Raw genomic sequence first — 27,222 nt, forward strand, 5'->3', positions numbered from 1 at the left:
AAAAACATTTCAAATCGGGAATCTGAAGCCGGGTTTGGTACCGAGGTACCAGCGCGTAACAAACCCGTCTTCGGATTCCAAATTTGAAATGTCTTGCATGACTTCAGCTGAAACGAAGGAGACAATACAATTTTATGTTATACTGCAGCATTAAAACAAAGTGTTTGAACGAATCGACTTCAGTTCTAGGATCCGACGCTCGATTTTCTCAAGCCTAGAGAAAGCAAAAACATTTTCTCCCTTCAGAAGTCCCCTTTAAGCCTAGAAAGGCTGCATAGGAAGAGTAGGAACGGCTCTACTTGTTCCCATCTCCTTTGTTACTGGTTGGGAGAACAAAGAAGGTGGTGGAGCATTGGATCAAGGGTTAAGGAAAGAGTGTGGTGGGGTAAGGAAAGAAAAACCCTTCTGTCCTTCGTGCCAAAACCATAATTGGGGGGTGGACATTTTGCGTTTTGCTATGTACATCACTACTTGTATAAAGTGATGTTTTTGGTAGAATAAAGTCAATAGATGTAAGGATAAAGACCAGTGGCTCCTAAAATGTTCTGATATTTAATATGTCTCTGTCATTTTGCAGGAGATTCTATGGGAGGTCTAAACAACATGAAGTTTAGTACTAAAGATGAAGACAACGACATTCTTGAGGGCCATTGTTCCCTACTGTATAAAGGTGGCTGGTGGTATAACAATTGTCACCAAGCAAACCTTAATGGACTCTACCACCTAGGAGAGCACACATCTTTTGCGGATGGCATCAACTGGTTTTCTGCCAGAGGGTATAACTACTCGTACAAGCATGCAGAAATGAAGATTAGACCTGTTTAGAGAAAGATGGAGCAATAATTGTCTTAAATGTGTAACGCCGCAGAGTGCCGTTACCACCTTTGCGCCTCACTACTATCTCCTCTGGTTAACCTCATGTCATCACATGTATTAATTTCCAGGTCTTGCATAATGTGCATATCTGCCTGGTTCACCAGCAGATGGCGGAAACAATGGCAGAGCTATTTTACCTAGAGTGGAACCTTCTTTCCATTCTAGCTCTCTCTAGGGAGGAGTTTAGTCTAGTTAGGAGTCAGTCTAGCTTACGCCCTGCCAAGGGAGGGTATGCAGCAGGAGCCCGTCCCTCCTGGACGAGCCTTGCCTTGGACAGCTAGAGCACCTTCAGCTCAGCTGCATCTGAAGGTCACAGTGTAAAGCCTCAGAAACCAGGAGTAACAGTTTTTCCTGAACAAAGCTAGAGACAGACCAGATTACCAAGCAAAGTACAGCCTACAGCTACAGTTAAATTCTACAGTTATCCTGTTAGCACAGCAGAGCTAGAAAGCAACAGATGTAGCAATGAGGAGTTTGCCTGCCACAGTTAATGCCAACGCCTGCTGGGAACCAAGACAAAGCCTGTAAATCGTTTGGAGAAAAGTGTATTCAAGTAAAGCTGTTATCAACTTCATCACAAGGTCTGAATTCAATTTATTTCATCATCCCCTTCACCAACTATCCCTTTTCTGCAGTTCCAGAGGGCCACACCTGGGGTTCCAGCGTATCCAGGTAGGAGCACCGTGACAGGTGCATAGGACATTGAGGTAGTGCGCCCGACGTTACTGCAAATGGATGCCAAAACACACAGTGTGGGTGCCCCTTACTGCACAGGCCTGGTGGGTTAAGAGTTCAGTCTGGTTGGAGTAGGCTCAGTGTATTTGCTGCCTGATCATAGTTGTTACTAGGCTTTCCTTCATGATTCATTTCTTTGCTGTAAGTCTGTATCTGAATACCCTGACCAATGTGCGGTGGCCCAGAACCCAGTGCAAATGTCTCACCAGCTTTCCCTCCTCATAGTTAGTCCATGTAAATAGCTCCCTATAGATATGGTTCTAGGTAGGACTGGGAAAGTGTAAGCATACTAGGCCCAAATAGAAAAGCAATGCCTGGGCCATCCAAAAACAACACATGCCATTATTTCTATTTGCCGTGGCCAGGTTTGGGGTGGCCCCAATGCTATGCTGGGTCCCCTGGTCAATGTCGAGGTGTAACCACGTATTGCTGCTCTCCGAAAAGGGATGGCAAGGTGTTGTGCACCCCAAATGGGAAATAAGTCCAGAGAGTCAGGGTCTGCAGTTAACCAGCATGCTTCTTTACTGGAGGAACTCAAGTGCAAAACAATACAGACAGTGCACTGAGCTGACTTCTCCAGTCTCCTCCCTGGCAAAAAGTGGTTTCATGCTGAGGAAAAACCTGAGTTAGCTATCTCTCTCTCAGAAGGCTGGTACCCTGGCCAAAGGCTGGTGGCACAGGGTCTGCGGCTCAGTCGTCCGACTGGCTCTCTGGTCAATAGCCTGGTGACCCATGGTCTGTGGCTCAGCATCTTTTCTGGTTACTTGTGCAGTCTCTTCAACTAAGCATTCATCCCTATCTGCAGACAACTAGGGGTTCTGACTGCTTTCCTTATATGCAGTGTCCAACTGAACCAGAACCTCCTAGTGAGGAGGGAGGAGTGGAGAATCACAGCCTAAACAAAAACATTGTTACAATTCCTGTGTATCATAGACCTGTATAGAATTTCAATGCAAGTCTATGGGAATGAGTGAGCAGTTTTTACAGACACAAACAACAAAGTTAAACCAGACATCAGTGTGTCTGCCGCCCCCCCCCCCCCCCCCCCCCAGCCTAAATCTTTGCATAGGTAGAAAGTCAGAAAGTCTCTCAGTATTAGCTGAGGGGTTGTCTAAGACAATTGTCTAAGACAATGGGGGCATATCACTAGGATATGCCCCCATTGTCTGATAGGTGAGGGTCCCAGAACAGAGCAGGCCAAAGTGGTGGCTGGAGGACTCCGGTCCGGCCACCACCAAGCGCTCTCCCCATAGTAGTGAACGGGAGCGCACCGTGCATGACCGGCCGCTGCTCCCATTCAAATCTATGTCAACAGGCATGGCTATTTTCGGCAACCCTATAGAAATGAATGGAGGGTGGCTGCGCAGTGCGCCCTTCACCACTTTCGGGGATGCCATTGTCTCAGATGAGTGAGCCTTTAAAACTTTCTGCAGTAGAATGCAGCTATAGTTTAATAACAGTAAAATTAACAGGATATATTACAATAAATATATAAATGCAGTTCAACAATATGAAACAGTATACGTGTTCACAACAGCATAAATCACAGTGCAAGGTAACCCAATAAAGTAAGGAGTTGATGTCTTTGCATGGTAGCAATAGGGCCAAATGTTCATAGTCCAAAGTACCCTTGCTCCAGGGCACTACACCTGGGCCTCCAAATAACCACTGATGACTCCACATGACATAATTTCTAATGCTGATATTAAAAATGCTATATAAAATGTATGTAAATCAATACATTTATGACATTCCTATATTTTCATTGACTGCTTCATTGATATGAGTTTGAGGAACTACCTCCGATTAAAAAGGATTATGGGCCCCATATATCACAACTGTCTACAGAGAAACTTGCATGGTTATGGTGCACCGATGGCCACCGATATGTGGCATAGACTTCATGCGTTCAACCTCAGTTTATAGGGAATGTGTCATCAGTAAATGTTTCTGCCAGTTAAAAACTAATCTGTTTTTATTTTCCGATTGTAACATAGTCCATAAGGCCGAAAAAAGACATCTGTCCATCCAGTCCGGTCTGTTATCCTGCATGTTGATCCAGAGGAAGGCAAAAAAAAACCTGCGAGGTAGAAGCCAATTTTCCTCACTTAAGGGGAAAAAATTCCTTCCCGACTCCAATCAGGCATCAGAATAACTCCCTGGATCCCCGACCCCTCTCTAGTAGCTATAGCCTGTAATATTATTACACTCCAGAAATACATCCAGGCCCCTCTTGAACTCTTTTAGTGAACTCACAATCATTCTGTGCAGCAATCTGGCATTTGGAGCAGTTCATGGATGGTGGGGACCCGCTTTGAGTGCTTGGCAATCACACCCTTTTTTTGAGTGTTTTCTTTTTGTATCTGCTCTTTCTCTTGATACTTTGGAGTCTAGGTGATTTTGGTCTGCACACCCTGACCCCTCTCCCCTTTCTCCTCCCCTTTTGTTTTAGCCCACAGGCAGACTGGTCCTATATGTGTGTGCTAACTTTAAATATATGGTGATGACCATTGGTGCCACAACCTGCCGCAACATAATGGGCTACTCTGATCAGAATCCCTAGGTTGTTATCCCCGATATTCTCCAATGTCACACCTCAACTCGGGACCATTAACCTTCTCTACTGCAGCCATTATGCCAGGAAAGACTTCCTTAATGCAGTTTCCCAATACCATCCTCCCTTTTTTCCCGGCCCCCCCATGATGCATTTTCTGTTTGTCATGACGTAACTGGCTTAAAAAAAAAAAGAAACTTATGTTCAATAAAAATATGTTGTGGAAAAAAAACATTTGCACAATAGATAATTGAGTCCTGTGTCTCATTAAGCCTGGGGTTGGGAAAGTACAGCTCCCTGTGGACAAGCAGTAGGGGGTAACATGACATATATATATATATAACACTGAAGGTCTTGGCTGCATAGAAATCACTTGTGAAACATCTGGAAGACAGTTCTAAACTTCTTGAGGTTGTCATGTGCGACTTGTGCGTGTCAGTACTACTCCTACTTGGAGTGGTGTCTGGGCTTTGTAGCAGTGATCAGTCATGTCCAGGTGAGTCCTCATCATCAGCTTCATAGAGTGAGTTGGTTCCTGACTTTATTCTCACCTTGTATTGTAATGAGTGGTCTTCATTTTGTGTTTGTCTACGATGTTTGCTTTTTTATGTTATACTTTTATCTGGTCTTTTTTTACTGACAGAAGTGAAAGTATTAGGGATTGGGGACTCTGACAAATTGTCAATTCTTCGAGGCTGCCCTGGTCATCCTGGCCTTCCTGGTCAAAAAGGAGATGTTGGGGCACCAGGAGAAAAAGGTTGGTACAAGGTGAACAATTATAAAAATTTATCAGTTGTGTAAATGTGGGCAAGTGTGTCCGGCACTGCACTGTTAACAGGCTATGAACACCTTCAGGGGGCGATTTTTCATGCAAAAAACTGTTTTTGTCCTATAGTAGTAGGTCTCGGCCAATCTGCAGAATATCTTACTTTCAGTTTCACAATGAGCCGTCATGTTCCTACTCTGACAGCTTGATGTATAGCCCTTATCTCTGTGGCAGAGTATCCCTGTCTCAGTGTCTTCTTCTGGTCACTTGTGCAGTCTGGCAGAATCTTTTCTACTGAACACTGGTCCCTATCTGCAGACAAGTATAGAGCTTCTATCTGAACTAAAACTTCTAGTGGGAGGAATGGAGTGGAGAATAACAACCTAAACAGAAACAATGTTGCAATTTCAGTCTGTCATAGACTTGTATTGAGTTTCAATACAAGTCTATGGGAAGGACTAAGAAGTTTTCTCAGACATAAACAAGCCTTTAGACATAAATATCAGCACTAAACCAGAAAGTCAGAAGGCCAGTGTGTCTGGTTTTAACCTCCAAAACTATAAGTGACCACAACAGCATAATGTGCAGTGCAAGTTAACCCTTTAAAGTGCAATAAAGTAGAGAGTAGATGGCTTCTCACAGTAGCAATAGGGGCAAATGTCCACAAATGTTCATATTCCAAAGTACTCTTGCTCCAGGGCACTACAGAAGAAGTGGGTTGGGATAAGCATAGTGGTAAGGTTAGGAATGAGGGGGAATGGGATTGGATCAAGGGTACAAGTGGTAAGGCATGGTTTAGAGAGTAGGGTGGAAAGCTTTCCCTCAGAGATAGTGGAGATCTAAATCTATTACTATTTTTTTTTAGGACAAAGGGGATCTGTGGGGAGCACAGGAAAGGTTGGACCTTCAGGAAAAAAAGGTTAGTAAAGAACTTAGAAAGCAGATAATTAGAGATGAGCAAATTTCCGCTTATGAAATTCATTCACACTTCATTTGGTGGTAAAAGGTGAATTGCATTATGGATTCCGATACCACGGACCATAACGCAGTTCTATGACGCAATGCATAATGGAATGCCTTTAGAGGACTCCCCTGCATAACGGAAACGGGACGGATCTATTTGCAGCCCATAGACTTCTATTATGATGGAATGAATAATGGAATGGCTCTAAAAGCATTCCGTTATGTATTCTGTCATAGAATTGCATCATGGTCCGTGGTAATGGAATCCATAACGCAATTCACCTTTTACCACCAAATGAAGTGTGAACGAATTTAAAAATATGAAATTCGCTCATCTCTACAGATAATAATAGTACTAATATTAGTAGTATATGTCATAACAATGTAAAATTTAGATAATTTTATCTTTCTGGGCATTTTTCTACTGCTGCCCATACCATGCACCCTGAGACTATGCAGTGGGGATTTACAGTTAAACATCAGTCACTGCGTTCCACATTACATGTCACACTTTTTAAAAAGGTCCCAGGAGCCTGAGATATGGGTAGATGTTTGGTCTAGGGACAACTAAGGATCCTTTTACATAGGCAGTTGACTTGGTGATCGACACTCATTTACTTTCATTTCCACAGGACAATGATCATTAGGGGTTTGAACAAACTTCTCCGATCCTGGAGAACAGCGATCTACAGGGGTGACGTTGAGGATCGGTGTAGTCGTACTCAGTTCAAATGCTCCCTGACCGATGCAGTAATTTGAAGGGCACATTTCTTCCCGTCAGGGCACACCCTGGTTTTGGGGCTCCTGCCTAGTGGTAGGTGGGGTGCCCTTGGTGGTATTAGACTTTGAGATGCAAGACAGGGTTCCCTGAAGTGATATGACAGCAACGCACATGTTGGTGCATACAATGATGAGACTAGATTTAGTGCAACAAGGTCACTGTAATGCAGTATTTACATTTGTCATATGTAATTCCCACGGCTGTATATGGGAGGCTAGTTTCTCTCCGTTGATCGGGCTGTACATCACCTCCCTCCCGACTTAAGGGGTGCAATTTGTTACTGTCACTGTACTGATATCTCCTCAATATTGTACAGTCTCTAAACAGGTAATCAGGCTGTTCTTTTACATCAGGGGTGGGGAACCTCCGGCCCGCGGGATCAATTCATGTGGCCCCCGGCCTCCTGCCAGAGCATATAGTGAAAATGCTAATTTTAGCTGCAAAAATACAGCGCTCTAGATTTTTTTTTTATTGAAGCGCAATTTCTGTAACTTACCCCTAAGTCGGTTATATGTTTGACCAAATATAGCAGTCAAATTTTAAAGTTGAGAATTTTGTATGGCCAGCGAATGATCCAAATGACCCACGACAGAAAAAAGGTTTACATGATGGGAAGCCTGCAGCATATTTTCTCCCACCACATGCTGAGAAGACCATAGCCTTGATGTAGGTGATTGACCTTTCCCTGACAAATACTTTGCAATTCTTCTTGTATGGCCACTGAACTTTCCACTTGGTAATTTTGTGGCACACAAAACGTCACTTTGGCCACATGTAATTCTCAGTGAAACTGATCTTTCTTTCTAAAACTGCTCTGAGCTGTTCCCTTGTCCACAGCTTAGCTTAGACTGCACTCGCTTCCTCCAAGAGCAATTTGTTTAGATGGAAAAGTCAGATCAAGAGTTTCAAAAGTCCAGCTCACCTGTAATTCCGTCGTGCACGGCAAAAGTTGAGGTCAAACTTGTATAGTCACGTAAAAACAAAGGTGATCCTGCACTGAAGGGTCCTATTTTCGATATTTCTTTATTGCCAAAATTTGAACATATATGGAACAGGACATGACATAGAGCAGCCTTCTCCCTCTTACTCCCGTTTAGCCGACATGTTTCGTGCCACCTAGGCTCTTAGTCGTGGCCTCCAGATGGAAAAGTGCCTTTATGCAGCTCTCCACTATGAGAATGTCAGCAAACAGCTCCATATATCTGTTTTTCTTCAGTCTGAACTCATGTTTTATAGATCCATAAAATGTTGCTTACATTGGCAAGGTCAAGCTGGCCCCACCACAGAACCAGAAGATCCTCTGGTGATCCAAGGCTCTCATACAATAACGAGCCCAATGCCGCACATGGAGTTCTGAAATAGACTCAGCAGAGATTCCTGGTGGCTCCGTACAGCATTTACAGACGTGCATTTATGCATAAAGACTAACAGAAGAGCCACCAGGAAAAAATGGGAGTAAAGAGTAGAGGGATTAACATTTCTATGAAGCCTGGGTGGGTGGGTGTATGAAAGAATTATGACCCCATATCTGCTACCATGGCTGCTGTAAATGTAGCTATTTCCTGGACATGGCATCAAGAATAAAGGGTGATAGAAAAAAAATGTGCCTCATTGGCACTGTCAGGGACGTTGCAATTGCGACTGGGCCCCTAAGCCAGGCAAGCCCACAGAGGGGCCTGTGGCGCACCGCGGATTATGTATCGCTGTCCTCTAGATGGTGATACAGTTAAATGCTGCGGAAAGCCATGGGAGCGATGTCTCCCTGTCTTAACTTCTGATAGGCTAAAGGCCTAGTACCTGTAGCATATCAGAGGCCTGAACCGCATCACTGACATAGAGGTAAGTATTTGAGCTTATTGTTTTGTTTTGTTTTTTTATTTGGCACCATGCTATTGGGCCACCATGGGGGTGGGATAAGGAGCACTATGGGGGCATCTACTGGGGGGTTCTATATAGGAGCATTTTGTACTGGCACACATAAGGAGGCATGTTCTTGTACTGGCATATATAATGGGGGGCATTATGGGGATATTGGCACTACTGGGGGCATTTTTGTATTGACACACATTATAGGGAGCATTTTTTTCACTGCGACACAAGGGGGCATTTAGGTACTGGCATCCATTATAAGGGGGTATTTTTTGTACTGGCGCACATTATAAGGGGGTATTTTTTGCACTGGCACACATCATAAGGAGGTATAGTACTGGGAAACACAGCGGGCACATTATTGGGGATGGCAGGATGGGGTGTTCAGAAGGTGGGGAGGATGATGGAAAAGTAGTAAACTAAAATGTATGTTTGTCAAACTCTGCAGAGAGAAGAGATGGCTGAAAGAAATCATCATGGCGATCTGGTCTGCATGGAGAAGATGAGGAAAGAGAACATCAGAGGAGATGTAAGAGATATATGGCGCTTTATTCTCCTGTATATTTTGTAGCGCAGTATGTAATGTTTTCCAGGTTTGTCTTTTAGGCTAGGGCTACACTGGTCACGAACAGGATCACAGAGTAGCGGTGATCGCCAGTCGCAAGAAATCCAGCAGTGCTGCGGCGATCCTATTCATTTTAATGGTACCACCGCTACTCTGGGATCCTGTCGATGACCATTGACACCGCGTAGCCATAGCCTAACAGTAGGGCTGGAGGGAAGGGGTTAGGTTGAGAATTTAGCATGGGGGGGGGGGGGGGGGGGGGCATTTCAATTTTTGCCTCAGGCAGAAAAAAAGGCTAAGTGCACCCCTGCCCCTGGCCACAAAGCACTGAGGGAAGGGGAGCCCAAGCTGAACTCTTGCACCAGGGCCCATGAGACTATAGCTAGGCCCCTGGACACTGTTATAGCAGGCCTTAAAAAATCTGGATGTATTTGTCATGTACTTTCTAATCTATCAAACCCTGGGCACATTTTTGGTGAAGTCTGATTGTATGTTCTACCATCTACCTGAGCGCTGAGGAGGGATATGGAAGGACAACTGCTCTTATAACGCTTATCTTTTTCTTATAGGAGAGAAAGGAGAAAGAGGTGCGACTGAGCCAGTCTATGGTAAGTTAGGGGTGAGAGGTTGGAGCAGAACCTATCTGTCTAAAGATCATATTGTCCAAAGATGCTAATCACAGAGGAAGCAAAATTTAGATATACAATCTACACAACAAAAAGACAAAAAAACACCCTTATTTCTTGAATTCTTTTTCTATACTTCAGTACTCTCTATTATAGTCTGTGGGGAGTCACGATAACAGACAAAACCTATGGATATGCCATAGATTAAAGGGTTCACCTGCTTTAGATAACGTGATCACAAGGTGTCCTGCTGCTGGGACCGTTACTATGAGGGATCCCACAGCAAGTGTTTAGTTCCACTATAGCACCACCGCAGGGGAAATGGAGTGTTACACATGCCCCATTGAACTCCAAGCTATGTCTTTGTGCTCAAACATGCAGGGTCTTCTTAAAGAGATTCGGCAGTTTGTTTAAACTGATGATCTATCTTCTGGACAGATCATCAACATCTGATCGGTGAGGGTCCGACACCCGGGACCCCCGCCAATCAGCTGTTTGAGAAGGCAACAGTGCTCCAGCAGCGCCACGGCCTTCTCACTGTTTACCGCAGGCCCAGTGATGTCACGACTAGTATCAACTAGTGTGGGCGGGGCTAAGCTCTGTTCACTTGAATGGAGCTTAGCCCCGCCAACGCTAGTTGATACTAGTTGTGATGTCACTGGGCCTGCGGTAAACCGTGAGAAGGCCGCGGCGCTCCTGAAGCACCACTGCCTTCTCAAACAGCTGATCAGCGGGGGTCCCGGGTGTCGGACCCCTGCCAATCAGATACTGATGATCTATCCAGAGGATAGATCATCAGTTTAAACAAACGGCAGAACCCCTTTAAGTGAAAGATGGTTTTTCTTTTTATAGTTGCTTTCCGCTCTCTGGCTGATGGATGGCAATCCTGAATGGGAAACCCTGGTCTTCTATTAACTATAACAATTTATTTTCTCTGTTTCCTAGCTGCCAGGAACTGCAAAGAAGTACTGAATCAGGGGGCAGTCCTCAGTGACTGGTACACCATATATCCAGATGGCAGCCGGCCCCTGAAGGTCCTGTGTGATATGGACACGGATGAAGGAGGATGGATTGTAAGTATGAGATGTAGTGTTGAACTGGCCCACCAGAGCACCAAAGAATCCTCCGGTGGGCCCAGGCTCTGATACCATAGTAGGCCCTAACGGTCCAGAGGAAAAATAACATTTGGAGCTGCCTTTGGAGATAATAAATTGCCACTAAGGTCTATTTCTTTGAATTAAAACATATTAGACTTTTTTGATAATATGGAGGTTGGGCCCCGAAAATAATTTTTTCTGGTGGGCCTAAGGAATCCCAGCCTGACCCTAATGAAATGATTTATTAGGGAAATCACTAAATACAAAAATGGCTAATGCTACAACTTATTTGGCACAATATTGTTTGGCAATGGTTATTTGTGTTTGATGAGTGGGAGTTTAACGTGCAATCCTTTTGAATAGTCATGGCCCCTAATCTGGTCTTCTCTTGCCTTTAGGTCATACAGAGACGTTGGGATGGGTCAGTAGACTTCTTCCGCACTTGGGATGCTTATAAGAAAGGCTTTGGCAGCCGGCTAAGTGAATTTTGGCTGGGGAATGAAAATATTCATCAAATAACTTCAACAGGTAATGAGAAACCCGTAGATCATCTCCTTATAGATAGTTTCTGCCCATTGCCAGACCCATTGCTGTGTAGCTAAGGTTAAAGAGTCCACAAATGGCTGTTGTCGGCTTGTTATGGACTGGTTACCTGGAGCGTCATTATTTGAGTGTACTGCTCATCATCTTCCCTGTTTTATTAAACTATGGGAACTAGGTTAAAGTTCTGGTGGTCTTCATTTACCCAAAATTGGCCACTACTATTCTGGAGAACCTCCAATATCTCTTCTAGGCCACACATAATGACTATGTAGGGCTAAAGTGGACCATAGACATAAGATAGCTTTTGGCCTAATGCTCGCTGGCTCAATAGTTATCTCTTTCAACACCCCCCTTACCCCGGGGATGATATGTATTTCTCAGGTCATTTATGGTGATAAGACCTGGTATTTAACAGAGGCCCTTGCCTGAATGTGGGGGTCCATCTCTATGAAGGTACCAGACCTCTGCAGTAAGTAAGACTGAATAGACTGTTTTACTCTGAGACAAAAGTATTGCAAGGTTTCCTCTATGTTGTCGGAATGAGTTGAGTTTTATAAGGGCTCTTCAAGCTCAGTGCCATATTTTTGTAGCCATTTTAGTTTCCAGTTTCTAAATCTTTTTCTAGGGACATGGGAATTACGTGTTGATCTACAAGATTTTGAAGGTAAAACAGTGTTTGCCAAGTATGCAAGCTTTAAAGTGTTGGATGAATCTGAGAAATACAAATTATTAATTGGAGCCTATCAGGAAGGAACTGCAGGTGAGAGACAATTTGGTCAAAATGTCCTTCATAAAGGTTGGTTTAGAGAGGACCTTTCACCGATTATGACAATGTGAACTAACTATACAGCCGCTCCGTTCTCCTGCTATGCCCTCCGGTATCTTCGGTCACAAAATTATGGTAGGCGGAGTCTGCCCTTGTTCTGCTGCAGCGCTGGCCAATCGCATTGCAGAGCTCACAGCCTGGGAGAAGATAACCTCCCAGGCTGTGAGCTCTGCGCTGCGATTGGCCAGCGCTGCAGCAGAACAAGGGCTGACTCCGCCTACCATAACTTAGTGACTGAAATCTCTACCTACTATAACTTAGTGAGCGGAGATACCGGAGGGCATAGCAGGAGAACGGAGCGGCGCCCGGGGATAATAGTAAGTGCAGTGAGATCCCCGGGCGCCGCTCTCCATGTCTGTATAGTTAGTTCACATTGTCATAATCGGTGAAAGGTCCTCTTTAACTCCATTTAAAAAGAACCTCTACTATCCTGGAATGGTGATGGAAGGTGGCCCTGGGGGATGAATGCCAGATGTATGTGGGATAATATGTTAATTGGGGAATTACAGTGATGCCCAATGCTGCCTGTCTAATTTAAAGATTGCTGGGGACCATTAAAATGGCAGCAGATAGAGGGGCGTCACAAGTCGTCATACCTCCTTTATCAAAACACAGTCCGATCAAGGAGGCATGATGGTTTGGTCACATGCCCCTCCATCTGCTGCCATTTTAAGGAAGAGGCACTGTCCAAACAGTGAAGTAGGCTGCCTGAGCAGTAGGGTGAAGGGGGACGGGGGGGGGGAGATGGACGTGGCTTCAATAATTGTGAAAATGTCCCAGAAGTTGTAATACACATGTATTAGAAAGTGCCATATAATCCATGGTAAGATTCCCAGGTAAAGTTTAAGTTTAAAGTCTCCTTAAGGCTGTGTTCACACCTGAGCGTATTCGATTAGCGCTGTTTACAGGCGTTTTTATCGGGCGTTTTTGAGTATTTTGGAAATGCGCGTTCTTGCTATTGACCACAGAGGCGTACAATGAAAAACAGAGGTGTTACGCGCGACAATACGCCCCAAAGAAGCTCCTGTACTTCTTGGGGCGTAGAGCGTTTTACAGCGCGTTCGTACGAGCTGTAAAACGCTCAGGTGAGAACCATGCCCATAGGGAAACATTGGTTTTTGCCAGTTGAGCGTTTTACAGCGCGTAGGAACGCGCTGTAAAACTCTCAGGTGTGAACCTAGCCTTAAGGTTAAAACAGCTGCATAGGAAGGCTACAATGGGAAGAGTAGGAACAGCCTTGGTTGGAGAACAAATAAGGTGGTGGAGCATTTCCTCAAGTGTCATGGAAAGGGTGTGGTGGAATAAGGAAAGGAAAAGCCCATCTGTCCTTGGTGCTAAAACCATCATGGGGGGGGGGGGGGGGGGGGTCGGTGAACATTTTGAGCTTTGCTATGTACGTCATTAAAGATGAGGACTGTGAAGTTGAGGACTGTTCAATCTCCAGTGTGCGGAAGATGTTCTGATATTTGATATGTCTCTGTCACTTTGCAGGAGATTCTATGGGAGATCTAAACAACATAAAGTTTAGTACTAAAGATGAAGACAACGACATTCTTGAGGGCAGTTGTTCCTCACTGTATAAAGGCGGCTGGTGGTATAGCGATTGTCACAATGCAAACCTTAATGGACTCTACCACCTAGGAGAGCACACATCCTATGCAGATGGCATCAACTGGGCTACTGGCAGAGGGCCTCACTACTCATACAAGCATGCAGAAATGAAGATTAGGCCTGTTTAGAGAAAGATGGAGCAATAATTGTCTTTAATGGTTGCCAAAACTGACTGCACGGGCCTGGTGGGTGATGGGTTCAGTTTGGCTGAAGTAGGCTCAGTGTATTGGCGGCCTGATCATAGTTGTAGCTAGGATTTCCTTCATGATTCAGTTCTCAGCTCTAGGCCTGTATCTAAATACTCTGACCAATGTGCGGTGGCCCAGAACCCAGAGCAAATGTCTCCCCAAAGTTAGTCCTTGTAAATAGCTCCCTATAGATTTGGCTCTAGGTAGGACTTGGAAAGTGTAAGCATGCTAGGCCAAAGAGGAAAAGCAACGCCTGGGCCCTCCAACAATACCACATGCCACCATTTCTATTTAAATCAATAAATGTACTGTATATAGTTTCATTGAATCATATAGCAAAACATTTCCAGCTCACCTGCTCCACCTCCATAGGCGTGCAAGGAACAACCGTAAAGCTTTCTGATCCGCTCATGGAATTTTAAAGGACTATAATAAAGAGAATGGATTTTATCCGTAGTGCATGTGCTGGATTATTCTGTTTTTTTCAAGAAAATTTCTAAATTTTTATGTTTCATTTAATTCCTCTGAAAAAAATTAATAAGGGCCTCGTTTCTGAAAAAAAGAACTGGGAATCTGTTGCCCATAACAACCAATCACAGTGCAGCTTTTAATTGTCAAGAGCACTATGAGAAATGAAAGCTGGGCTGTGATTGGGTTATCATTTATGGGAGCGATATGGTCGAAAATTGTGGGTAGCCGGTCACCTTATGGGGGTACTAGGACTTGCAGTGTACTGATTGGCACCGATAGGAAAGGGAATGTGAAGAATTTGGTGCACGCAATGTGAGCTGATCCCAATATGGCGGTGGTGATGGTGGGGGTGATACCTATGTATTTGTTTTCAGAATATTTGTTTTCAAGATACAGTGGAAAATTGAATCGCTGTATTTCAAATTGAATTTGAAATAGTTAATTCATTTCTATGGCTGTCCTGTTACACTGTGATCCTTGGTCGTTTGACACGTGCCGCGCCCAAGATCGCCATGTGGCCCCGGCCTAAGAGAAGTGGAATCGCTTTAACACACCCAATGGGTTTTTTCTCCTACTACATACGAAGAGGTCAGCAGAGACTTTTTATCTTGGCAAAGACAAGATATTGGGATGGGACCAGACGTCCAAACCCTCCATCTACTTTTGGAGCAGCTGGCCTTTCTTTTGTGAATGGACTGGATAAACACTTCATTTCAAAAAGAATCATTCAACCTTTGCACGCTCATGTTAAATCTAGAATATGGGAATGTTTCTGTGCAGCAATCTGGCATTTGGAGCAGTTTATGGATGGTGGGGACCCGCTTTGAGTGCTTGGCAATCACACCCTTTTTTTGAGTGTTTTCTTTTTGTATCTGCTCTTTCTCTTGATACTTTGGAGTCTAGGTGATTTTGGTCTGCACACCCTGACCCCTCTCCCCTTTCTCCTCCCCTTTTGTTTTAGCCCACAGCCAGACTGGTCCTATATGTGTGTGCTAACTTTAAATATATGGTGATGACCATTGGTGCCACAACCTGAAGAAGACCACCCCTCTGCAACATAGTGGGCTACTCTGATCAGAATCCCTAGGTTGTTATCCCCGATATTCTCCAATGTCACACCTCAACTCGGGACCATTAACCTTCTCTACTGCAGCCATTATGCAAGCAGAGACTTCCTTAATGCAGTTTCCCAATACCCTCCTCCCTTTTTTCTCGGCCCCCCCATGATGCATTTTCTGTTTGTCATGACGTGACTGGCTTAAAAAAAAAAAAGTTAATTATGTTCAATAAAAATATGTTGTGGAAAAAAAACATTTGCACAATAGATAATTGAGTCCTGTGTCTCATTAAGCCTGTGAAATATTTCATAAAGACGGGGTTGGGAAAGTACAGCTCCCTGTGGACAAGCAGTAGGGGGTAACATGACATATATATATAAGACTGAAGGTCTTGACTACATAGAAATCACTTGTGAAACATCTGGAAGACAGTTCTAAACTCCTTGAGGTTGTCATGTGCGACTTGTGCGTGTCAGTACTACTCTTACTTGGAGTGGTGTCTGGGCTTTGTAGCAGTGATCAGTCATGTCCAGGTGAGTCCTCATCATCAGCTTCATAGAGTGAGTTGGTTCCTGACTTTATTCTCACCTTGTATTGTAATGAGTGGTCTTCATTTTGTGTATGTCTACGATGTTTGCTTTTTTATGTTATACTTTTATCTGGTCTTTTTTTACTGACAGAAGTGAAAGTTTTAGGGATTGGGGACTCTGACAAATTGTCAATTCTTCGAGGCTGCCCTGGTCATCCTGGCCTTCCTGGTCAAAAAGGAGATGTTGGGGCACCGGGAGAAAAAGGTTGGTACAAGGTGAACAATTATAAAAATGTATCAGTTGTGTAAATGTGGGCAAGTGTGTCCGGCACTGCACTGTTAACAGGCTATGAACACCTTCAGGGGGCGATTCTTCATGCAAAAAATTTCAACAGTTTTTGTCCTATAGGAGTAGGTCTTGGCCAATCTGCATAATATCTTACTTTCAGTTTCACAATGAGCCGTCATGTTCCTACTCTGACAGCTTGATGTATAGCCCTTATCTCTGTGGCAGAGTATCCCTGTCTCAGTGTCTTCTTCTGGTCACTTGTGCAGTCTGGCAGAATCTTTTCTGCTGAACACTGATCCCTATCTGCAGACAACTATAAAGCTTCTATCTGAACTAAACCTTCTAGTGGGAGGGGTGGAGTGGAGAATAACAACCTAAACAGAAACAATGTTGCAATTTCAGTTTGTCATAGGCTTGTATCGAGTTTCAATACAAGTCTATGGGAAGGACTAAGAAGTTTTCTCAGACATAAACAAGCCTTTAGACATAAATATCAGCGCTAAACCAGAAAGTCAGAAGGCTAGTGTGTCTGGTTTTAACCTCCAAAACTATAAGTGCCCACAACAGCATAATTTGCAGTGCAAGCTAACCCTTCAAAGTGCAATAAAGTAGAGAGTTGATGGCTTCTCACAGTAGCAATAGGAGCAAATGTCCACAAATGTTCATAGTCCAAAGTACTCTTGCTCCAGGGCACTACAGAAGAAGTGGGTTGGGATAAGCATAGTGGTAAGGTTAGGAATGAGGGAGAATGGGATTGGATCAAGGGCACAAGTGGTAAGGCGTGGTTTAGAGAGTAGGGTGGAAAGCTTTCCCTCAGAGATAGTGGAGATGTAAATCTAGTACTATTTTTTTTTCCAGGACAAAGAGGATCTGTGGGGAGCCCAGGAAAGGTTGGACCTTCAGGAAATAAAGGTTGGTAAAGAACTTATAAAGCAGATAATTAGAGATGAGCAAATTTCCGCTTATGAAATTCGTTCATACTTCGTTTGGTGGTAAAAGGTGAATTGCGTTATGGATTCCGATACCACGGACCATAACGCAATTCTATGACGCAATGCATAATGGAATGCCTTTAGAGGACTCCCCTGCATAACGGAAACGGGACGGATCTATTTGCAGCCCATAGACTTCTATTATGATGGAATGAATAATGGAATGGCTCTAAAAGGCATTCCGTTATGTATTCCGTCATAGTATTGCGCTATAGTCCGTGGTAACGGAATCCATAACGCAATTCACCTTTTACCACCAAATGAAGTGTGAAAGAATTTCAAAATATGAAATTCGCTCATCTCTACAGATAATAATAGTACTAATATTAGTAGTATATGTGATAACAATGTAAAATTTAGATAATTTTATCTTTCTGGGCATTTTTCTACTGCTGCCCATACCATGCACCCTGAGACTATGCAGTGGGGATTTACAGTTAAACATCAGTCACTGTGTTCCACATTACATGTCACACCTTTTAAAAAGGTCCCAGGAACCTGAGATATGGGTAGATGTTTGGTCTAGGGACAACTAAGGATCCTTTTACATAGGCAGTTGACTTGGTGATCGACACTCATTTACTTTCATTTCCACAGGACAATGATCATTAGGGGTTTGAACAAACTTCTCAGATCCTGGAGAACAGCGATCTACAGGGGTGACGTTGAGGATCGGTGTAGTCGTACTTAGTTCAAATGCTTCCTGACCGATGCAGTAATTTGAAGGGCACATTTCTTCCCGTCAGGGCACATCCTAGTTTTGGGGCTCCTGCCTAGTGTTTGGTGGGGTGCCCTTGGTGGTATTAGACTTTGAGATGCAAGACAGGGTTCCCTGAAGTGATATGACAGCAACGCACGTGTTTGTGCATACAATGATGAGACTAGATTTAGTGCAACAAGGTCACTGTAATGCAGTCTTTACATTTGTCATATGTAATTCCCACGGCTGTATATGGGAGGCTAGTTTCTCTCGTTGATCGGGCTGTACATCACCTCCCTCCCGACTTAAGGGGTGCAATTTGTTACTGTCACTGTACTGATATCTCCTCAATATTGTACAGTCTCTAAACAGGTAATCAGGCTGTTCTTTTACATCAGGGGTGGGGAACCTCCGGCCCGTGGGATCAATTCATGTGGTCCCCGGCCTCCTGCCAGAGCATATAGTGAAAATGCTCATTTTGGCTGCAAAAATACAGCGCTCTAGATTTTTTTTTTATTGAAGCGCAAATTCTGTAACTTACCCCTAAGTCGGTTATATGTTTGACCAAATATAGCAGTCAAATTTTAAAGTTGAGAATTTTGTATGGCCAGCAAATGATGTTACAAATATCCAAATGGCCCTCGGCAGCAAAAAGGTTCCCCACCCCTGTTTTACATGATGGGAAGCCTGCAGCATATTTTCTCCCACCACATGCTGAGAAGACCATAGCCTTGATGTAGGTGATTGACCTTTCCCTGACAAATACTTTGCAATCCTTCTTGTAAGGCCACTGAACTTTCCACTTGGTAATTTTGTGGCACATAAAACGTCACTTTGGCCACATGTAATTCTCAGTGAAACTGATCTTTCTTTCTAAAACTGCTCTGAGCTGTTCCCTTGTCCACAGCTTAGCTTAGACTGCACTCGCTTCCTCAAAGAGCAATTTGTTTAGATGGAAAAGTCAGATCAAGAGTTTCAAAAGTCCAGCTCACCTGTAATTCCGTCGTGCACGGCAAAAGTTGAGGTCAAACTTGTATAGTCACGTAAAAACAAAGGTGATCCTGCACTGAAGGGTCCTATTTTCGACATTTCTTTATTGCCAAAATTTGAACATATATGGAGCAGGACATGACATAGAGCAGCCTTCTCCCTCTTACTCCCGTTTAGCCGACATGTTTCAAGCCAGATGGAAAAGTGCCTTTATGCAGCTCTCCACTACGAGAATGTCACCAAACAGCTCCATATATGTTTTTCTTCAGTCTGAACTCATGTTTTATAGATCCATAAAATGTTGCTTACATTGGCAAGGTCAAGCTGGCCCCACCAGAGAACCAGAAGATCCTCTGGTGATCCAAGGCTCTCATACAATAACGAGCCCAATGCCGCACATGGAGTTCTGAAATAGACTCAGCAGAGATTCCCGGTGGCTCCGTACAGCATTTACAGACGTGCATTTATGCATAAAGACTAACAGAAGAGCCACCAGGAAAAAATGGGAGTAAAGAGTAGAGGGATTAACATTTCTATGAAGCCTGGGTGGGTGGGTGTATGAAAGAATTATGACCCCATATCTGCTATCATGGCTGCTGTAAATGTAGCTATTTCCTGGACATGGCATCAAGAATAAAGGGTGATAGAAAAAAAATGTGCCTCATGGGCACTGTCAGGGACGTTGCAATTGCGACTGGGCCCCTAAGCCAGGGGAGCCCACAGAGGGGCCTGTGGCGCACCGCGGATTATGTATCGCTGTCCTCTAGATGGTGATACAGTTAAATGCTGCGGAAAGCCATGGGAGCGATGTCTCCCTGTCTTAACTTCTGATAGGCTAAAGGCCTAGTACCTGTAGCATATCAGAGGCCTGAACCGCATCACTGACATAGAGGTAAGTATTTGAGCTTATTGTTTTGTTTTGTTTTTTTATTTGGCACCATGCTATTGGGCCACCATGGGGGTGGGATAAGGAGCACTATGGGGGCATCTACTGGGGGGTTCTATATAGGAGCATTTTGTACTGGCACACATAAGGAGGCATGTTCTTGTACTGGCATACATTATGGGGGGCATTATGGGGATATTGGCTCTACTGGGGGCATTTTTGTATTGACACACATTATAGGCAGCATTTTTTTCACTGGGACACATAAGGGGGCATTTAGGTACTGGCATCCATTATAAGGGGGTATTTTTTGTACTGGCGCACATTATAAGCGGGTATTTTTTGAACTGGCGCACAATATAAGGGGGTATTTTTTGCACTTGCACACATCATAAGGGGGTATTTTTTGCACTGGCACACATCATAAGGGGGTATTTTTTGCACTTGCACACATCATAAGGGGGTATTTTTTGCACTGGCGCACATTATAAGGGTGTATTTTTTGCACTGGCGCACATTATAAGGGTGTATTTTTTGCACTGGCACACATTATAAGGGGGTATTTTTTGCACTAGCGCACATCTTAAGGGGGTATTTTTTGCACTGGCACACATCATAAGGGGGTATTTTTTGCACTTGCACACATCATAAGGGGGTATTTTTTGCACTGGCGCACATTATAAGGGTGTATTTTTTGCACTGGCGCACATTATAAGGGTGTATTTTTTGCACTGGCACACATTATAAGGGGGTATTTTTTGCACTAGCGCACATCTTAAGGGGGTATTTTTTGCACTGGCACACATTATAAGGGGGTATTTCTTGCACTGGCGCACATTATAAGGAGGTATTTTTAGTCGTGGTGCACATTTTTGGTGGGACTTTGGGGAGGACTATTAATGTGGGGGATATGGGCACACAATTATTTTATTTTACACTATTGGTGTCAGGGACACTATTTACTGGGCACAATTATTTTTTAGGGCACTGTGTGCCAATATTTATTAGAGATGGCTGAAAGAAATCATCATGGTGGTCTGGTCTGCATGGAGAAGATGAGGAAAGAGAACGTCTACCTCAGAGGAGATGTAAGCGATAGATGGCGCTTTATTCTCCTGTATATTTTGTAGCACAGTATGTAATGTTTTCCAGGTTTGTCTTTTAGGCTAGGACTACACTGGTCACGGACAGGATCACAGAGTAGCGGCGATCACCAGTCGCAAGAAATCCAGCAGTGCTGCGGCGATCCCATTCATTTTTATGGTACCACCGCTACTCTGGGATCCTGTCAACGACCATTGATACCGCGTAGCCATAGCCTAACAGTAGGGCTGGAGGGAAGGGGTTAGGTTGAGAATTTAGCATGGGGGGGAAGCAGTTTCAATTTTTGCCTCAGGCAGCAAAAAAGGCTAAGTGCACCCCTGCCCCTGGCCACAAAGCACTGAGGGAAGGGGAGCCCAAGCTGAACTCTTGAGCTAGGCCCCTGGACACTGTTATAGCAGGCCTTAAAAAAATCTGGATGTATTTGTCATGTACTTTCTAATCTTTCAAACCCTGGGCACATTTTTGGTGAAGTCTGATTGTATGTTCTACCATCTACCTGAGCGCTGAGGAGGGATATGGAAGGACAACTGCTCTTATAACGCTTATCTTTTTCTTATAGGAGAGAAAGGAGAAAGAGGTGCGACTGAGCCAGTCTATGGTAAGTTAGGGGTGAGAGGTTGGAGCAGAACCTATCTGTCTAAAGATCATATTGTCCAAAGATGCTAATCACAGAGGAAGCAAAATTTAGATATACAATCTACACAACAAAAAGACAAAAAAACACCCTTATTTCTTGAATTCTTTTTCTATACTTCAGTACTCTCTATTATAGTCTGTGGGGAGTCACGATAACAGACAAAACCTATGGATATGCCATAGATTAAAGGGTTCACCTGCTTTAGATAAGGTGATCACAAAGTGCCCTGCTGCTGGGACCGTTACTATGAGGGATCCCACAGCAAGTGTTTAGTTCCACTACACCACCACCGCAGGGAAAATGAAGTGTTACACATGCCCCATTGAACTCCAAGCTATGTCTTTGTGCTAGAACATGCAGGGTCTTCTTAAAGGGGTTCTGCACTTTGTTTAAACTGATGATCTATCCTCTGGATAGATCATCGGCATCTGATCGGCGAGGCTGCGACACCCGGGACCCCTGCCGATCAGCTGTTTGAGAAGGCAGTGGCGCTCCAGCAGCGCCGCGGCCTTCTCACTGTTTACCGCCGGCCCAGTGACGTCACGACTTGTATCAACTGGCCTGGGCGTGGCTAAGGTCTGTTCACTTGAATCGAGCTTAGCCCCGCCCAGGCCAGTTGATACTAGTCGTGATGTCACTTCGCCTGCGGTAAACTGTGAGAAGGCCGTGGCGCTCCTGAAGCACCACTGCCTTCTCAAACAGATGATCGGCGGGGGTCCTGGGTGTCCGACCCCTGCCAATCAGATGCTGATGATCTATCCAGAGGATAGATCATCAGTTTAAACAAACTACAGAACCCCTTTAAGTGAAAGATGTTTTTTCTTTTTATAGTTGCTTTCCGCTCTGGCTGATGGATGGCAATCCTGAATGGGAAACCCTGGTCTTCTATTAACTATAACAATTAATTTTCTATGTTTCCTAGCTGCCAGGAACTGCAAAGACGTACTGAATCAGGGGGCAGTCCTCAGCGACTGGTACACCATATACCCAGATGGCACCCGGCCCCTGAAGGTCCTGTGTGATATGGACACGGATGAAGGAGGATGGATTGTAAGTATGAGATGTAGTGTTGAACTGGCCCACCAGAGCACCAAAGAATCCTCCGGTGGGCCCAGACTCTGATACCATAGTAGGCTCTAAAGGTCCAGAGGAAAAATAACATTTGGAGCTATTTCTTTGAATTAAAATCTATTAGACTTTTTGATGATATGGAGGTTGGGCCCCGAAAATATTTTTTTCTGGTGGGCCCAAGGAATCCCAGCCTGACTCTAATGAGATGATTTATTAGGGAAATCACTAAATACAAAAATGGCTAATGCTACAACTTATTTGGCACAATATTGTTTGGCAATGGTTATTTGTGTTTGATGAGTGGGAGTTTAACGTGCAATCCTTTTGAATAGTCATGGCCCCTAATCTGGTCTTCTCTTGCCTTTAGGTAATACAGAGACGTTGGGATGGGTCAGTAGACTTCTTCCGCACTTGGGATGCTTATAAGAAAGGCTTTGGAAGTCGACTAAGTGAATTTTGGCTGGGGAATGAAAATATTAATCAAATAACTTCAACAGGTAATGAGAAACCCGTAGATCATCTCCTTATAGATAGTTTCTGCCCATTGCCAGACCCATTGCTGTGTAGCTAAGGTTAAAGAGTCCACAAATGGCTGTTGTCGGCTTGTTATGGACTGGTTACCTGGAGCATCATTATTTGAGGGTACTGCTCATCATCTTCCCTGTTTTATTAAACTATGGGAACTAGGTTAAAGTTCTGGTGGTCTTCATTTACCCAAAATTGGCCACTACTATTCTGGAGAACCTCCAATATCTCTTCTAGGCCACACATAATGACTGTGTAGGGCTAAAGTGGACCATACACATAAGATAGCTTTTGGCCTAATGCTCGCTGGCTCAATAGTTATCTCTTTCAACACCCCCCTTACCCCGGGGATGATATGTATTTCTCAGGTCATTTATGGTGATAAGACCTGGTATTTAACAGAGGCCCTGGCCTGAATGTAGGGGTCCATCTCTATGAAGGTACCAGACCTCTGCAGTAAGTAAGACTGAATAGACTGTTTTACTCTGAGACAAAAGTATTAGGTCTCCTCTATGCTGTCGGAATGAGTTGAGTTTTATAAGGGCTCTTCAAGCTCAGTGCCATGTATTTGTAGCCATTTTAGTTTCCAGTTTCTAAATCTTTTTCTAGGGACATGGGAATTACGTGTTGATCTACAAGATTTTGAAGGTAAAACAGTGTTTGCCAAGTATGCAAGCTTCAAAGTGTTGGATGAATCTGAGATATACAAATTATTAATTGGAGCCTATCAGGAAGGAACTGCAGGTGAGAGACAATTTGGTCAAAATGTCCTTCATAAAGGTTGGTTTAAAGAGGACCTTTCACCGATTATGACAATGTGAACTAACTATACAGACATGGAGAGCGGCGCCCGGGGATCTCACTGCACTTACTATTATACCTGGGCGCCGCTCCGTTCTCCCGTTATGCCATCCGGTATCTTCGGTCACAAAATTATGGTAGGCGGAGTCTGCCCTTGTTCTGCTGCAGCACTGGCCAATCGCATTGCAGAGCTCACAGCCTGGGAGAAGATAACCTCCCAGGCTGTGAGCTCTGCAATGCGATTGGCCAGCGCTGCAGCAGAACAAGGGCTGACTCCGCCTACCATAACTTAGTGACTGAAATCTCCGCCTACTATAACTTAGTGAGCGGAGATACCGGAGGGCATAGCGGGAGAACGGAGCGGCGCCCGGGGATAATAGTAAGTGCAGTGAGATCCCCGGCCGCCGCTCTACATGTATGTATAGTTAGTTCACATTGTCATAATCGGTGAAAGGTCCTCTTTAACTCCATTTAAAAAGAACCTCTACTATCCTTGAATGGTGATGGAAGGTGGCCCTGGGGGATGAATGCCAGATGTATGTGGGATAATATGTTAATTGGGGAATTACAGTGATGCCCAATGCTGCCTGTCTAATTTAAAGATTGCTGGGGACCATTAAAATGGCAGCAGATAGAGGGGCGTCACACGTCGTCATACCTCCTTTATCAAAACACAGTCCGATCAAGGAGGCATGATGGTTTGGTCACATGCCCCTCCATCTGCTGCCATTTTAAGGAAGAGGCACTGTCCAAACAGTGAAGTAGGCTGCCTGAGCAGTAGGGTGAAGGGGGGGGGGGGGGGGGAGATGGACGTGGCTTCAATAATTGTGAAAATGTCCCAGAAGTTGTAATACACATGTATTAGAAAGTGCCATATAATCCATGGTAAGATTCCCAGGTAAAGTTTAAATAAAGCGGTCTGCCCCTTTAACCCATTCTAGCCATTCAGCAACCCCCCCCCCCCCCCCCCCCCCCCCAGAAGTCTCCTTAAGGCTGTGTTCACACCTGAGCGTATTCGATTAGCGCTGTTTACAGGCGTTTTTATCGGGCGTTTTTGTAGCCTTTTTTGGGGCGTTTTTGTATTTTGGAAACGCGTGTCGTACGCGCGTTCTTGCTATTGACCACAGAGGCGTACAATGAAAAACAGAGGTGTTACGCGCGACAATACGCCCCAAAGAAGCTCCTGTACTTCTTGGGGCGTAGGGCGTTTTACAGCGCGTTCGTACGAGCTGTAAAACGCTCAGGTGAGAACCATGCCCATAGGGAAACATTGGTTTTTTGCCAGTTGAGCGTTTTACAGCGCGTAGGAACGCGCTGTAAAACTCTCAGGTGTGAACCTAGCCTTAAGGCTAAAACAGCTGCATAGGAAGGCTACAATGGGAAGAGTAGGAACAGCCTTGGTTGGAGAACAAATAAGGTGGTGGAGCATTTCCTCAAGTGTCATGGAAAGGGTGTGGTGGAATAAGGAAAGGAAAAGCCCTTCTGTCCTTGGTGCTAAAACCATCATTGGGGGGGGGGGGGGGGGTCGGTGGACATTTTGAGCTTTGCTATGTACGTCATTAAAGATGAGGACTGTGAAGTTGAGGACTGTTCAATCTCCAGTGTGCGGAAGATGTTCTGATATTTGATATGTCTCTGTCACTTTGCAGGAGATTCTATGGGAGATCTAAACAACATAAAGTTTAGTACTAAAGATGAAGACAACGACATTCATGAGGGCAGTTGTTCCTCACTGTATAAAGGCGGCTGGTGGTATATCAAGTGTCACCATGCAAACCTTAATGGACTCTACCACCTAGGAGAGCACACATCTAATGCAGATGGCATCAACTGGGCTACTGGCAGAGGGCATAAATACTCGTACAAGCATGCAGAAATGAAGATTAGGCCTGTTTAGAGAAAGATGGAGCAATAATTGTCTTTAATGGTTGCCAAAACTGACTGCACGGGCCTGGTGGGTGATGGGTTCAGTTTGGCTGAAGTAGGCTCAGTGTATTGGCGGCCTGATCATAGTTGTAGCTAGGCTTTCCTTCATGATTCAGTTCTCTGCTCTAGGCCTGTATCTAAATACTCTGACCAATGTGCGGTGGCCCAGAACCCAGAGCAAATGTCTCCCCAAAGTTAGTCCTTGTAAATAGCTCCCTATAGATTTGGCTGTAGGTAGGACTTGGAAAGTGTAAGCATGCTAGGCCAAAGAGGAAAAGCAATGACTGGGCCCTCCAACAATGCCACATGCCACCATTTCTATTTAAATCAATAAATGTACTGTATATAGTTTCATTGAATCATATAGCAAAACATTTCCAGCTCACCTGCTCCACCTCCATAGGCGTGCACGGAACAACTGTAAAGCTTTCTGATCCGCTCATGGAATTTTAAAGGACTATAATAAAGAGAATGGATTTTATCCGTAGTGCATGTGCTGGATTATTCAGTTTTTTCAAGAAAATTTCAAAATTTTAATGTTTCATTTAATTCCTCTGAAAAAAATAATTAAGGGCCTCGTTTCTGAAAAAAAGAACTGGGAATCTGTTGCCCATAACAACCAATCACAGTGCAGCTTTTAATTGTCAAGAGCACTATGAGAAATGAAAGCTGGGCTGTGATTGGGTTATCATTTATGGGAGCAATATGGTTGAAAATTGTGGGTAGCCGGTCACCTTATGGGGGTACTAGGACTTGCAGTGTACTGATTGGCACCGATAGGAAAGGGAATGTGAAGAATTTGGTGCACGCAATGTGAGCTGATCCCAATATGGCGGTGGTGATGGTGGGGGTGATACCTATGTATTTGTTTTCAGAATATTTGTTTTCAAGATACAGTGGAAAATTGAATCGCTGTATTTCAAATTGAATTTGAAATAGTTAATTCATTTCTATGGCTGTCCTGTTACACTGTGATCCTTGGTCGTTCAACACGCGCCGGGCCCAAGATCGCCATGTGGCCCCGGCCATACACCGTGGAAGTGGAATCGCTTTAACACACCCAATGGGTTTTTTCTCCTACTACATACGAAGAGGTCAGCGGAGATTTACTGAAACTGCCACAGGGAGACTTTTTATCTTGGCAAAGACAAGATATTGGGATGGGACCAGACGTCCAAACCCTCCATCTACTTTTGGAGCAGCTGGCCTTTCTTTTGTGAATGGACTGGATAAAAACCATTTC

General features: G+C 44.3%; 3 protein-coding genes across 5 annotated transcripts in view; all 3 read left to right on the plus strand.

Annotated features, from left to right (window-relative positions):
• The window catches only part of LOC121009269 (ficolin-2-like), a 231,123-nt gene extending 230,270 nt beyond the window's left edge, over window positions 1-853 (plus strand). For all 3 annotated transcript variants that reach the window (XM_040442270.1, XM_040442267.1, XM_040442268.1), the window contains one exon: window positions 578-853. In XM_040442270.1, the coding sequence (XP_040298204.1) occupies window positions 578-825 (248 nt within the window). In that variant the 3' untranslated portion in view covers window positions 826-853. The remainder of the gene's footprint in view (window positions 1-577) is intronic.
• Window positions 854-4,466: 3,613 nt separating this feature from the next.
• Window positions 4,467-14,440, plus strand: LOC121009272 (ficolin-1-like). The gene is made up of 8 exons (XM_040442276.1): window positions 4,467-4,661; window positions 4,809-4,922; window positions 5,797-5,850; window positions 9,679-9,717; window positions 10,681-10,808; window positions 11,231-11,360; window positions 12,001-12,135; window positions 13,693-14,440. The coding sequence occupies exons 1-8, from the start codon at window positions 4,583-4,585 to the stop codon at window positions 13,938-13,940; spliced, it is 927 nt and encodes a 308-aa protein (XP_040298210.1). The 5' UTR covers window positions 4,467-4,582; the 3' UTR covers window positions 13,941-14,440.
• A 1,479-nt stretch (window positions 14,441-15,919) lies between these two features.
• LOC121009284 (ficolin-1-like) lies at window positions 15,920-26,259 on the plus strand. Its single transcript, XM_040442291.1, has 8 exons — window positions 15,920-16,062; window positions 16,210-16,323; window positions 17,206-17,259; window positions 21,579-21,617; window positions 22,579-22,706; window positions 23,095-23,224; window positions 23,862-23,996; window positions 25,703-26,259. Exons 1-8 carry the CDS (start codon window positions 15,984-15,986, stop codon window positions 25,948-25,950), a joined length of 927 nt encoding a protein of 308 aa, XP_040298225.1. The 5' UTR covers window positions 15,920-15,983; the 3' UTR covers window positions 25,951-26,259.
• The last annotated feature ends 963 nt before the right edge of the window (window positions 26,260-27,222 follow it).

Source organism: Bufo bufo, chromosome 8 (assembly GCF_905171765.1).
Source record: "Bufo bufo chromosome 8, aBufBuf1.1, whole genome shotgun sequence".
Taxonomy (NCBI): Eukaryota; Metazoa; Chordata; class Amphibia; order Anura; family Bufonidae; genus Bufo; species Bufo bufo.

Bases quoted from the DNA above. Each gene is read 5' to 3' on its own strand.
- LOC121009284 (XM_040442291.1), top strand. From the start codon at position 15,984: ATGTGCGACTTGTGCGTGTCAGTACTACTCTTACTTGGAGTGGTGTCT. The intron at 16,324-17,205 runs GTTGGTACAAGG...TTTTTTTTCCAG, and splicing joins TGGGGCACCGGGAGAAAAAG to GACAAAGAGGATCTGTGGGG. The intron at 23,225-23,861 runs GTAATGAGAAAC...ATCTTTTTCTAG, and splicing joins TAATCAAATAACTTCAACAG to GGACATGGGAATTACGTGTT.
- LOC121009272 (XM_040442276.1), top strand. From the start codon at position 4,583: ATGTGCGACTTGTGCGTGTCAGTACTACTCCTACTTGGAGTGGTGTCT. The intron at 5,851-9,678 runs GTTAGTAAAGAA...TTTTTCTTATAG, and splicing joins TGGACCTTCAGGAAAAAAAG to GAGAGAAAGGAGAAAGAGGT. The intron at 9,718-10,680 runs GTAAGTTAGGGG...TCTGTTTCCTAG, and splicing joins TGCGACTGAGCCAGTCTATG to CTGCCAGGAACTGCAAAGAA.